The 13,413-nt window shown below is 46.3% G+C and overlaps 1 protein-coding gene across 1 annotated transcript; it reads right to left on the bottom strand.

Moving 5' to 3' along the window:
* Positions 1-9,101: 9,101 nt before the first annotated feature.
* LOC101759480 (zinc finger CCCH domain-containing protein 43-like) lies at positions 9,102-10,349 on the bottom strand. Its single transcript, XM_022826211.1, has 2 exons — positions 9,951-10,349; positions 9,102-9,858 (listed from the first exon to the last, which is right to left on the bottom strand). Exons 1-2 carry the CDS (start codon positions 10,047-10,049, stop codon positions 9,340-9,342), a joined length of 618 nt encoding a protein of 205 aa, XP_022681946.1. The 5' UTR covers positions 10,050-10,349; the 3' UTR covers positions 9,102-9,339.
* Between the last annotated feature and the right edge of the window lie 3,064 nt (positions 10,350-13,413).

Genomic DNA, 13,413 nt, shown 5'->3' with positions numbered 1-13,413 from the left:
TTCTTGTCTACGGCTGTTTCTACTCTTGGTAATGTACATGTGCAGGGATATGATCAACAGTGCTCGTATAGCAGCTATGTTTTGTGCGGATTTTTTTTTACTCGTGTTGGCCGGAACGAAAGCATTATTTTGCAAGCAGAGAAAGAAATCAGAAATGGTAGCTGCGATCTGCCGTACTCCTTCCATGCATGATCTCACAGTGACTGACTGAGAGCACTGCACTGGTACGTACGTACTATCTTGTCTCGAACATCTTTTCCGGCCGGGCCAAGATAAAGCCACAGTAGGTAGTACAGCAGGGCGAGCAGCGGCAAGTACTGTCCCTACTCTCATCCCAGTTGTTACAGGGGCAACAGTGTATGAACATGACCGGCCGACGTGATGGACCGGCTCGGCAAAAGCCCCAGGTGATGAGCCAGCACTGTGCGTGGACATGCATGGCGCGACGACGACAGCCTCCGTGTTTGACCGGTTTGTTCGTGTCCTCGCGGCGCATGCAACGTACAGCACCCCGTGGGACCCGCGGGTCAGGTCGGGAGGTATCGGGAGGGACAACGCCATGCAATGCAAGGGTACGGTGTGCAGAGGTGAATCGGGTCCGGACGCACACCCTGTGACACGGGCGCCAAGTCACGTAGGACAGCGTGCACACGGACACGGCACACCACACCTCTTCGGCTCTTCATGTGCCGCACATGGACAACGTCGTTTATCGTTTTTACGGGAGGAGAGAGAGACAGATGCTTACTGAGAGTATCCTTGTATGCTGATGCTGCTGTTATCTTCCTTTCACCCACGGCGGGCGAGCGACGTCACTGCCCTGAAAGACATCCTTCTCCACTTCGGCATGGTCACCAATCTGGACAAGAGCACGGTGGCACCAATTTGCTGCCGTGGCATTGATCTCCAAGCTGTCTTGACAGATTTCCCGGCCACGCACACGAATTTCCCCTTCATGTATCTCGGCTTGCCGCTTACTCTCACTAGGCTGAAGAAAGTTGATTGCCAGCAACTCCTAGATAAAGCAGCTGGACGCCTTGCCCATTGGCGAGGGCGTCTCTTGAATCAAGTCGGCCGCAACACACTAGTAAAGGCTGTTGGAGGCTTGGAGCAGGCCGCATCTTTTTTTTTTTCTTCTCCATGTAATTTCATTTTGACTATCCCCTCTATTAATATATGCAGGACAACAAAGCTGTTGGCGGCTTTCAAAAGAAAAAGATTTCGAGTACATAGCATAGCATGCTCACATCGTCATAACTTCTAATTAGGAAGTACTCCCTCCGTTCCAACTTACAGGTTGTTTTGGATTTTCTATATATATTCATACATTTTGCTATTCATCTAGACATAATATATATCTAGGTGCAGAGCAAAACCTATAAATTAAAAAAGTTAAAACGACTTATAATTTGGAACAAAGGAAGTAGTAGGTTCTATCTATGCCTAACGTTGCGAAGATTGGAATTCATATGCCTCACCCACGATGCTTGCCTAATATTGCAACCCCTAACCGTGTTGTCCAAGCTTGCATGATCGATCTTCGATTGCAAGTTTCTTCTGAATTTTAGTAGGGATTAGTTATTAACTTAACTTACTGTTCATTTTTTTTTACCGAAGTCAGTTCATTAAGCTCCAATCTATTTTTATAATTTTTTATTCCAGGCATGATTAATTCACTCCACAGGGAGTCGAACTGAGGCCTGCCGGATGCTCCTCAAGTGTTCTAACTATTAGGTTTTTCATTTTAATTTTCAATTTTGTTGCTAGTTGTATTTTGTATTTAACCCTTGGTCTTAATTTCAACTAAATAATTGAACTACGATATTGCATTTCTATTCCAAAATTTAGCTATCTATTGACTGTGTTTTAGATGGATTCCTTGTTTTGGCATATTCATCCCATTAAATATGGAAACTGATTTTTTTAAAAAAAATTATTTTAATTTCATATATTTATTAATTGTGTTTTGCATGGAATATTTATAATGTATGTTATTTTCAAATTTGCATGCAAATCATGCGATTAATTTCATATTGTTAATTATTAAATTAGTTGTTCAGTAATGTACTGTGGCATGTGGTTGTTGGTTCATTCTAGATTTGCAAAATTGTATTCCATATGTGTCCATCTATTTATAGCCCCAATTTTAATGAAATATTTGAAATCAACCTAGTATTCTTCTTTATATTATGTAATTTTGTTATTTATTAATAGTATTCAGATGCACTCTTTATCTAGGTATAGAAATCAAATTGATGATGTTCATGTTTCTAATTTGAAATTTATCTGTTAATTAATTGTATTTACATGGACGTTTTGCTTTAGTATGTTTTGTTTAGTAATTCATATGGACATTGTAAAATTTGGATTTTATTAATCATATTTGACACTCACTCTTTGGTATAATCTGGAACATCAAATGATCAAAACAGTGGATGGCGTATATCCATTTATGCTTTATCCGATTAACTTGGTACATTGTATTGTAGCTCGCACGACGCGCCCACAAACACATCCCACTTGACTTAGTTGCGGTAACCCAGTAACAACGGACAACTACTAATAATATGTGCTAGGTATAATTTTTTCTATCTCATTTGTCCTTCTTTTGTATTCCAATCTCTAGAACTTACTGTTTATTTGATTGCAATTGCAATTACAAGTATTTCAATGTTTGAAAAATGTGAAAGGACCTCTAGCCTAATGGTTAGAACATCTAAATAGCACATAGCATGTCCATGTTCGACTCCCCATGGGAGTGAAGTAAACAGATCTGGAATAAAAAAATTATAAAAAAAATAGGTAGGGGTTGTCGGTGTTTTATATCCGGCAACCTACCGAGGGGTATCCCGAGGTAGTAGATTGGTTGGTGGGGAATCGTCGGACCTGAAACTCGAAGGTAAAAGTGAGGACACAAGACACGGACTTATACAGGTTTGGGCCGCCGGAGTAGCGTAATACCCTATGTCCTGTTTGGAGTGTTGTATATTGCACCTTGCGCTTGGATGTTGTGTAGCCTGATTGTTGGCTATTGATGATAGTTCTGAGTTGACGATTTAGGTACCCCTACCCTCCTTTATATACTCCAGGGGGTACGATTACTGGTCAGTTACAAGGAGGAGTCCTAGTAGGATTACATGGTATAAGTCCTAGTAGGATTACAGAGGAATCTTAGTAGGAGTCCGTTTTCTTCCTTCCTTGAGAGTACTTTTTAGATGCTCGTCGAGTAGTTTTGGTGCTCTTCAAGTACTTTGTTTAGTGCTTTGTATGGCTGAATCTCCAAAGTTCCTCAAAGTTGCTCAAGCTCTTGATCATCTTGATTTTGTAATCTTCATCTTTGGAATGTGATATGGAGGGCGGCGGAAGTCGCACTCCATATGAAGTAGCCCCTGAGCCTTAGGTTGAATCGAAGAATTAGACTAAGGGTCAATATAATTTTGAATCTTCTTTCTTCGTCTTGAAAAAATCAACTGTTTGGTGTAGCTTATCAGCCCCCAAGTCTTGGAATGATTAATTAATCAATCCGAGCATCTTTAGTCTTCACACAAGTCATCATCCGAGTAGTTTTGCGGCGTATAGCCCTCGAACTTATACGCCAGGTGAGCCGTAGGAGCCACGTCGAGTAGTTATTGGCGCTTAGCCCTCCGAGTTAGAGAGCGTCAGGTGAGCCGTAGGAGCCACGTCGAGTAGCTATTGGCGCTTAGCCGCCGAGTTAGAGAGCTAGCGGAGCTACTGGAGGTATTCCGAGTAGTAATTGGCGCTTTAGCCCCCGAGCTTGGAAGCTAGTTGAGCCACTGGAAATATTTCGAGTAGTAATTGGCACTTAGCCTGCGAGCCTGGGAGCTAGCGGAGCCATTATAGGTACGCTGAGTGTACTGGAGAGTCGTCGCTGAAGCTTGACCTGAAAAAAAGATGCATACATTATGTAGCATATTGTGGAATTTGGAACTACTGAAATTTATTCAGTGATGAATATAATGTAAATGTTGTGTGTCATGCTCTTGTTTCAGTCATATTTCTCCCGAGTAGTTAGCCTGCTACGTTTAGGCTCTCAATCCATGTTTAGCCATCACCATTGCGTGTGTGAGATCTTTGTGTCTCATCTATGCGTACTGGCACTGCTGTTTGCACGTCTGAGATCTTTTTGTCTCGTGCGTGCGTGCTAGCGTTTAGGCCAGAAGATCTGAGGCTATCACGAATTTAAGGCGTGTTCTGCTCAAAGATATTAGTGACACATTGAAAATGAGTAGTCGGCATTGCGACAAAAGAGAGTGCGATTGCGCTTAAAGTAGTCGTTGAGACTTTTCTACCTTTTGGTGAGAAGAGCGCGTGTTGTGCGCATAGGATTTGTGCCTCCTTAGGGTGTAGCCGTTGTGAGCCTCCAGTATTCAGTGCATCAAATCTGTGGCTATTGCCTCCAAAATTCAATGTACCAAACCCGTAGCGGTGCCTCCAAAACTCAGTGCACCAAACCCGTGGCCGTAACCTCCGTAGTTCGGTTACAAAGCCTGTGGCTGTCGCTCAACATGCCCTCCAGGAATAGCTGGTAAAGTGTATCTCTGGAGGGTAATTACCATCGAGAGGCGTACACAAAAAAGTACTCGGCTTGTTGTCCTGCATGCAGAAAATAAGCTGGAAAATAATTAAAAAATGACTTAGCTTGATTCGTGGACGATTGCCAACGAAGCCGTGTCGATTGTTGATGAAGCCTACTAGTCAGAGTTGATTCCGACTAGTCGTTGATCACGTGGAACTCCACCTGGTCTCGACTAGTTTTTCTAATCGAGACGAGTAGTTGAAGTAGTCCGTTCTCAACTAGTTTTCTAGTCGAGATGAGTAATCGAAGTAGTCGTCGGTGACTTGATTATTTGCCTCAATCTGTGCGTGACTTGATCGACGAGCTGTATGCAGCAGCCTGCGGCGGAAACCGATTCGATCTTCGATTGGAACGTGGTGCGCATGAATTCTGTCTCGACATAGATTTGTCTACTTGGAAATTTGACTCAGTAACTCGCTTCTTGTCGAGTAGATTGATCTTGATGATGAGGTCCTTCAAGCTCGCCTGATGATCTTGACGATCACCCCTATCGATGCGCCAGATGTCGGTGTTTTATACCCAGCAACCTACTGAGGGGTATCCCGAGGTAGTAGATTGGTTGGTGGCGAATCGTCGGATCTGAAACTCGAAGGTAAAAGCGAGGACACAAGACACAGATTTATACAGGTTCAGGCCGCCGGAGTAGCGTAATACCCTACATCCTGTTTGGGATGTTGTATATTGCGTCCTGTGCTTGGGTCTTGTGTAGCCTGGTTGTTGGCTATTGATGATGGTTCTGAGCTGCCGATCTAGGTACCCCTGTCCTCCTGTATATACTCCAGGGGGCAGGATTACTAGTTGGTTATAAGGAGGAGTCCTAGTAGGATTACATGTATAAGTTCTAGTAGGATTACAGAGGAATCTTAGTAGGAGTCCGTCTTTTTCCTTCCTTACGGCTACTGGGGATCTATCTCCGATAGGGGCCTGCTGACTTCGGTCAAAAATGTTTTGAAAAATGTGATTCAACAATATGGGAATCTTAATTCAACATTTCTGATAAATTAGTCCAAGATTTTGTGTAAAATTGTTGAACCAATATATACAAATTGTTTGAGTAGTACATTGGAAATGATGAAGTAATACCTTGCAAATGCTGTATTTTTTTGAAAGAAAAACAATATTGGGTCTCTGTTTATTGCATTGATTATATTATAAAAGCATGGTGGTTCAAATAGATTTTAAAATGGACTCCAACATTTTTAAGATTAAAATAAAGTCATGTTTTGGTTGGTTTGCTCCCCTAGCTTCTCAGCCATCCTTCACGTATACATAGCAATATTACTAAATTCAGCTAATGCATGGGATTCCGACGCCTCTTGATAAAGGCCCACACAATCTTGACACGATCAATGGTAGATTTGCGTGAGCGAAGGAAATATAATGTCTATGAACTTACCGTTATTACTTATCTTCTTCCTAAGTTAAAGCTGGTTAAAGCTCGGCTAAATGAATACCAAATTCAGCAATCCCCGAACGTGAGAGAGGTTCTCTCGAGAACAAGCGATTGCTGCCGAAGCGGTTAGTGAAGATGTCCAGCATTAGGAGAAAAACAATGTTCCGCCGAAGAAATGTCCCAGCATTTCCATGTTCGGTGAGCGAGGTGTGCGGCAAAAGATATAACCCCACGACTAAGCTAATAACAAGCTCCGATCCGGTCCCCCCCGGTCGGTTCGTTCATCACCCGGTTAGTTAGGCCTAAAGGCGCATGCACTCGCAATTGAATAATGCATGTTAGATCCAAATCCAAAGGCGTGTGAGGCGCGTGGAAGCGTCAAAAAGCTCCCGCGCTTTCTGCTGCACTCGCCCGCCTCGGCCCCGGTAAACAACGGAAAAGGAGGCTGGCCAGCCGAACGAAGCGACTGACGGGTGACGGGCTCCCAGTGGGATTCCTGGTGCCCCAAGCTAGCCCCCCAACGCGCGAGCGGCTGGGCTGGAGGCGCGCGCGAGATGGAATCACGGCCGCAGCGGCCGATGGGGAACGGCTGCTGTCGTACGTACGTGCGTGCCGAGCTCCATGGCATGAAAAGGAGCTAAATAAAGCGGCTAAAGCCGGCGGGGTAAACCGGGTGCGCGTGGATCACGCTGTGCATGCCCCGTGCGTCACGCCGGGCGAGGGAGCCACGGCACGGCAGGCACGGCGTCGCGGGGTGAGCTTGAGCTCGCGTGCACGCGATAGTCGGCGCGCGGCGTCGTGCGCGCGCGTACGTCTCCCCCCGGCGCCTCTGGGCGTGCACCGCGAACGTACAGCACCCGCATAACAAAAGTGTAAGATATTAGGGAGTACGTACCATATATAGGAGTAGCTAATGCCTAATTGCTGCTATTAGCAGAGTGGTTACTGTTAGGCAGTGCCACCGACCCACAGTACTATAGCTCTCTCTATGCATATCTATTACACACACTATATACATGGGTGTCATTTTCTTTCATGCTATTCATATAATCAGGGCGTCGCGGGCTGTACTTGTATAATTTGCATTATTCAAAATTGTTCAAACTTGTACTGTTTGATCTTTGACATCAAAAATACTTGTACGATATAACCTGCTCGGCTCCTCTACAATGGCTCTAATCCTGACCTCCACTTTCTTTCCAAAAAAAAAAAAAAAAAACTCGCTACTCTACCACATGATCAACTCGCTCTTCTCGCTAGGTGATTGAGACATGCATGAACTGTAACAAGTACGTACGCGCGTTGGCGTCTTTCAATTCCTCTGTCCGGCTGGGTCCATCCTTCCTCTCACTGCTGGTCACTGCAACATCAGTCAACATGCACGATTACATTTACGGATTACGGGACAGGCGGACAGCTGAAGCGGTTGCTCACAGACTCACAGACATAAGGCGTCCTCCAATGATACGACATAGCTCTAAGCACTTAGGTCCCGTTTGGATCCAGAATCTGGATTCTCAAAATCTGGATTCTGATGGATTTCCAAAATCTGAATTCTGGATAAAATCTGAATGAACCTGTTTGGATTCTAGATTCCAAAATCCAACTTTTTTGTTGTTTGTTGCATACATGTCTTTTTTGCCCTTCTATTTCATGCGCCATCAGTCAAGACAAAAAAAATTCCTAAGTGCAAGAATGCAACGGCATACAGGTTCTACACAATATTTGTCAATACAAACACCCTCTCACATAGCTTTACTCTTCATTATGAAACAAAGCATTTGCTATAGCATCTCGAAACGCATTCATGTCGATATCCTCGTCACCTAAAAGATTCGTAGCACCACTTGCTTGAGAAGCAGCTGTCGTCGGCATTGGCATGTACTCCTCATCTTGGTCACACATATCAAAGTCTTGATCCCTCATATTACTTTCTCGAATGAAATTATGTAGAGCCATCGAAGCAAGGATTATTTTGCTTTGCTTATTCAATGGATAACTCGGCAAGTCTAACAACATCCGCCATTTCATCTTCAATACTCCAAATGACCGCTCAATGACATTGCGCAGGGATGAGTGCAAATAATTGAATACCTCTTTTTTACCTCTTGGTCTTGGACCTTGTTGAAATTCCGGCAAATGATACTTCGTTCCCTTATAAGGTGCAAGATAACCCGGTCGATTAGGGTACCCCGAATCCACAAGATAAAATTTCCCTAATACATAAAATTGCATAATTGTAACATAGAACCAATAATTTTTGACACATTTAAATAACATGCTTATTTACCTTGTGGCGGATGAGGGAACTTATCACCATATTTGTTTATTGCGTCGTTGAAAACCCTCATGTCATGTACAGACCCTGGCCATCCCGCAACCGCAAACGTGAACCTCATGTCGAAGTCACAAATAGCCAATACGTTTTGACTCGAGTAACCATGTCGACCAACATGTTGAAGCACTTTTGACGATGGAACAACAACCGGGATGTGCGTTCCGTCTATTGCCCCAATGCAATTGTCAAAGTGAGGTGAGAACCGAGGATTCCGCAATCTAGGATGGACTGTTCTAAAATGAGGATCTCTAGGTTTTATAACATCAGCTGAGAGCCTAAATACACTATCCAAGACTTGTTCAAATTTCCTACTAACCGTCTCAATCGACCTCTCAAAACGATTTTCAGCTTGTCTCAATGATTGTGGTGCTCCAATGATCCACAGGAACATAGCCAATGACTCAATGGAGCTCATCCTTTTTGATGAGTTCAGTCCATATGATGACACCAACACATCATGCAGCCGCCAAAAAAGTTCCCTACTCATTCTAAACATGTCGTAGCAAGCTGTTGGATTGCTAAGTGTTGTCATGACCCACTCATATCCAGAAAGACCAGTTTTCACCTTCTTAGTTTTGTTCATGAAAGCAGATTCGTAGTACATACCGAAAATGCAGGCCACGGCTCCAAATTGATGCACAAGCTCCAATTGTCCCAGTGCATTCCTATTTACTTCATCTTCATCAGTTGAAGAAGATTTACTCGCTGACTCATCATCATCATCACTTGAGGAATAGGTCATCTACATAACACAAAAATACGTCAAACAAAAATCTCAAATAAAAGGTGATGACTAATATATAACCATAACACAGACTTTAACAAAATAGACATCCCACATAACAAAAGAGTTTGTCATATATACATGCCATAATTCACAAGCTACTTGCTGTTCTTCTTCTGGACAGCACATCACAAAAGAGATCATATATACATGCCACAAGTTCACTGTGTACGTCTTTCCTTCTCCTGCCCATCACACATCACAAAAGAGACCTTCAAGTTCATTGTCTACTTGCTTTTCTTCTCCTGGCACCACCTCTTCAACCAGGCTAGCCTTCCTTCTTTGGTGGTCAAACTGAGAAACACGGCACGATGCTCTGTTTTCACAAATAATTTGCTAGCCATAAAATGCTCATCAGTTCCTTCAACTGCCCCACTCTCTACCGCCAAACGCATACAGTGTTGTACAGATTCGAAAATGTAGTCCCCCTGCAATGCCTTCTGAGCAACAGCACAATTTTCTTGCATAGTCTCCCATATCCCCTTCATTACCTTCACCATAGGACTCTTTGTCCTCTTCCTCGGGCTAGTTGCAGTAGTGCTAGTACTCCTGCACCGCTTTCTAGGAAGGGTACGTTCAGGACTCCTGTCACCAACATCACCTTCATCACCTTCATCACTTTCAATTACCTGTTCGCCAGGTATGCAAGAAGATGACCCATCCACCGCAATATTCTGAAACATCACTTGAAGCTCATCTAGATTATCTGGAGGCCCATATCGCAGCTTCCTCCATTCGCCATGATTCTGAAATGAATATAGAAAAGATATTAATGCACAAAGCTTATGTCTCACAAGTATGTTCAATATGGAAGTAGCAGGGGATAGGCGTCAAATACCTTTGTGTGCTTTTTCCACCAAGCGTCATCTGCCACGACCGTGCCCCTACCCCATCCAAGTCCACTCTGTTTGTTTGCATACAACCAGAAGGCATACATGCGTCGAAGGGCATCCCATCGGTTCTTGAACTGCTGCTTGGAGTGACGCAGTCCTGTCCTCTCTTCAAATTTCGCAGCTATGTTGTTGTAGGCCCTATTAGTCAAGTGTCCTTTATTGCTGTTACCGGCTGTAATTTCCTCAACACAAAGCTCACAGAATGCAGCATTATTGGCGCTATTGGCCCAGTCAGCCTTGTCAAATAGGTCGTCGGTCTATTATACAAATAGAATTATGATGACACAGGTGAAAAAATAGAACTGAGTCAAGTGGATAAAAAATACAGTATAACAACTAGCATTCATCCCACAATTTCCACTGTCATATGCTTTGAGTGAAGCACGTCAAAGACTGTCAGCTGACTTAAAGTATAACAGTTGCAACTTGAATAAACTAATGTTAGTTCAACAATGTTGCACGACGTTGCAGACAATTTGTAAATAATGTCATAAGGTCTTTCCTTGGTGCCCAGACTAACTACAGAAATATACAACTCCCCTCTAGTTACAAGAGAGCTATTTTGGGAACACTTACGGTAGGCACATGAAAATGATAACAGAAATATCTAGATTGGTTGTCATTGTATGGGTCTTTGTACTTCTCGTGATTACATCAAGTTATACGGCCAATCTATCGTCAATTCTCACTGTGCAACAACTTCAACCCACATAAACTGATATTCATGAACTCATTAAAAAAGGTGAATATGTAGGGTATCACAACGGTTCTTATGTAGGAGATCTGTTAGAAGAACTTGGCTTTGACAGAAGAAAGATCAGAGCATATGAAACTTCAGATGATTTTGCTGATGCACTCTCTAAAGGGAGCAAAATGGGTGGTATAACTGCTGTCGTACATGAAGTTCCATACATCAAAATATTTCTTGCAAAGCATTGCAAAGGTTACACAATGGTTGGACCAATCTACAAATCCGAAGGCTTTGGCTTTGTAAGTTAACTACACCAGATATATTTTGTGCAAAATATGCCCTGTAAATTATTAATAGACTATGGGAAAATATCTTGAGAGTTAAGAGCTTCTCAGGATCAAGAAAATAATGGAGAACCCTTGAAAGAATACTGCCTAATCCTGTTTCCTTCCATACTGATGGCTACACTTCAATTTCTGAAATCCCTGTGTAAAAACTCAATTGTGCACTTTTTTCTGTTCACTAGTGAATTACTGGAAATATGTGAGTAAAGGAAATAGGTTATACCGATGCATCAATGTCCTGAAGATCGTCGGCCTCTTCGTTGGAGGGGTTCAGGCTCCATGTAGATGTGGCTAGGATTCTGGAGACCAACATGCATGCATTCATCAGCACCACTAGAGTGCGCCACTGCTTTGTCCTCCAGCAGGACGTGGTGGAAGGAATTGACGTGATGCAGTGGTGGTAGGACGACGATTCGGTGTGGCACGAGCATGTCCTCGTCCACTCCAGCTGACCGAGAAGGGATGCCGACATCCTGTTCAGCTGCACGACGTCCACAGCTGCCGCTACGCCCCAGTGGCACGGCTAGAAGCACGTCCACGACCGACGCCACGCCCGGGGGCACGGCCAGCGCCATGCCTAGCGCCACCAAGGAGGTCGCCATCCCCAACCAATCTGGCAGGCGATGAGCGTAGAAGGTCCAAGTACGACATGTTGTCATTGAAGTCCATGGCCTCCGAGTTGAGGTCCAGACCCTCCAATCCGCCAGGTACATGACGACGTCCTGCGCCACGACCGCCAGAGGGGAAAGCCGCAAGGGGAAAGCTCGGGGGCTGGCTGAAGAACTCGTCGTCGTCGAGGTCCCCTTGCGACTTCATCTGCGGACGGAGAAGGAGGCGAGCGCGGCCCGACACTTGGGCGGGGAGGAGGCACGGTAGGGGGGCCTGGCGGCGCGTGGAACTTGGGAGGGGAGGAGGCGCGGTGGGGGCCGAGCTCCTGGCGGCGTGCAGGCCGCCGGCACCTGGGCGGGAGGAGGCGCGGTGGGGGCGGAGGTCCCGGCGGCGCGCAGCCCGCCGGAGCTTGGACGGGGAGGAGGCGCGGTGGGAGCGGAGGCCCGGGCGGCGCGCGGCCCGCCGGACCTTGCCCGGGGAGGAGGCGCGGTGGGGGCGGAGGTCCCGCCGGCGCGCGGCTGCCGGAGCTTGGACGGGGAGGAGGCGCGGTGGGGGCGGATGTCCCGGCGGCCGGGGAGGAGGCGCGATGGGGGCGGAGGTCCCGGCGGCGCGCGGCTGCCGGAGCTTGGACGGGGAGGAGGCGCGGTGGGGGCGGATGTCCCGGCGGCCGGGGAGGAGGCGCGGTGGGGGCGGAGATCCCGGCGGCGCCCGGCCCGTCGGAGCTTCGACGGGGAGGACGCGCGGTGCGAGCGGAGGCCCGGGCGGCGCGCGGCCCGCCGGAGCTTGGTCGGGGAGGAGGTGCGGTGGGGTGGAGGTCCGGGCGGCGGGCGGCGGGCGGCCCGCCGCACGCCGGGCGGGGAGGAGGCGCAGGGGTGGGAGATGGAGATCCGGTGGGGTGCGGTAGAGAAGAATGGCAGATTGGGCGAAATTTTACCGGATGAACATGGGTAAAATGGTAATTTCTCCATCTACAAGCTGCTAAAAGCTATCCCGCTCCAGCTTCCGGGATTTTGAGAATCCAAAAATCCAGATTGTGGAATCTGCAGCAGAATCCAAGCTGATTGGAAGCTGCACAGCTTCTGGATTCCGGATTCTCAAAATCTTTCTGGATTCAAACGGGGCCTTAGGAGACAACGCTTCCAATGATATGTCTCTTAGCCCATAGCTTATAATGTAAATTACCTCACGTGTTATCCTCACGTAATCTTGAAGTGCGTGTATGAGATTATTTCTTAATCAAGATATAGCTCTCCTCCCTCTCCTATTAAAATATGAAAAAATATTATATAAGTTAGCTCATATGTAACTATTGGAGGAGGCGTAAGCATGTTCTCCAACTCAAACCAGATGATATGCCAGACTGGACAGCGCCACGTCAGCCACCGCCGACATGTGGCAGGACCCGAGTGGGTGCGCCGCGCCCGCTGCTGTAGCTGCGCTAGCCTATCTTGATCAGCCGGTCGTGGGGTGATTGGACGGTTTGGATCGACGCTGCTTGGCCTCTGGTACGCGTACCCTCTAGCTAGCTTGTCAAGTTCATGCACGCACTGTGACGAGAGTTAGCTACAGGCATGCAGATGCGTAGTACCGTACTACATGTGTCCGTCACGTACGCGGTGTGCCTCGCCCCTCTCGATCTCAAGTCATGTCGGCCAAAACACCTGGCGTTGATGGGATGCTTGAGAGGGGCGAGGCCGTCAAGTGAAGCTCAGTTCTGGCTTCTGGCCGAGGAGGAGCTGCCATGCAAAGGCCCGCCCCGCCGCC

Source organism: Setaria italica, chromosome IV (genome assembly GCF_000263155.2).
Source record: "Setaria italica strain Yugu1 chromosome IV, Setaria_italica_v2.0, whole genome shotgun sequence".
Lineage (NCBI taxonomy): Eukaryota > Viridiplantae > Streptophyta > Magnoliopsida > Poales > Poaceae > Setaria > Setaria italica.
The sequence above is the reverse complement of the archived record's forward strand: the minus strand, read 5'-3'. Positions and strand labels throughout refer to the sequence as shown.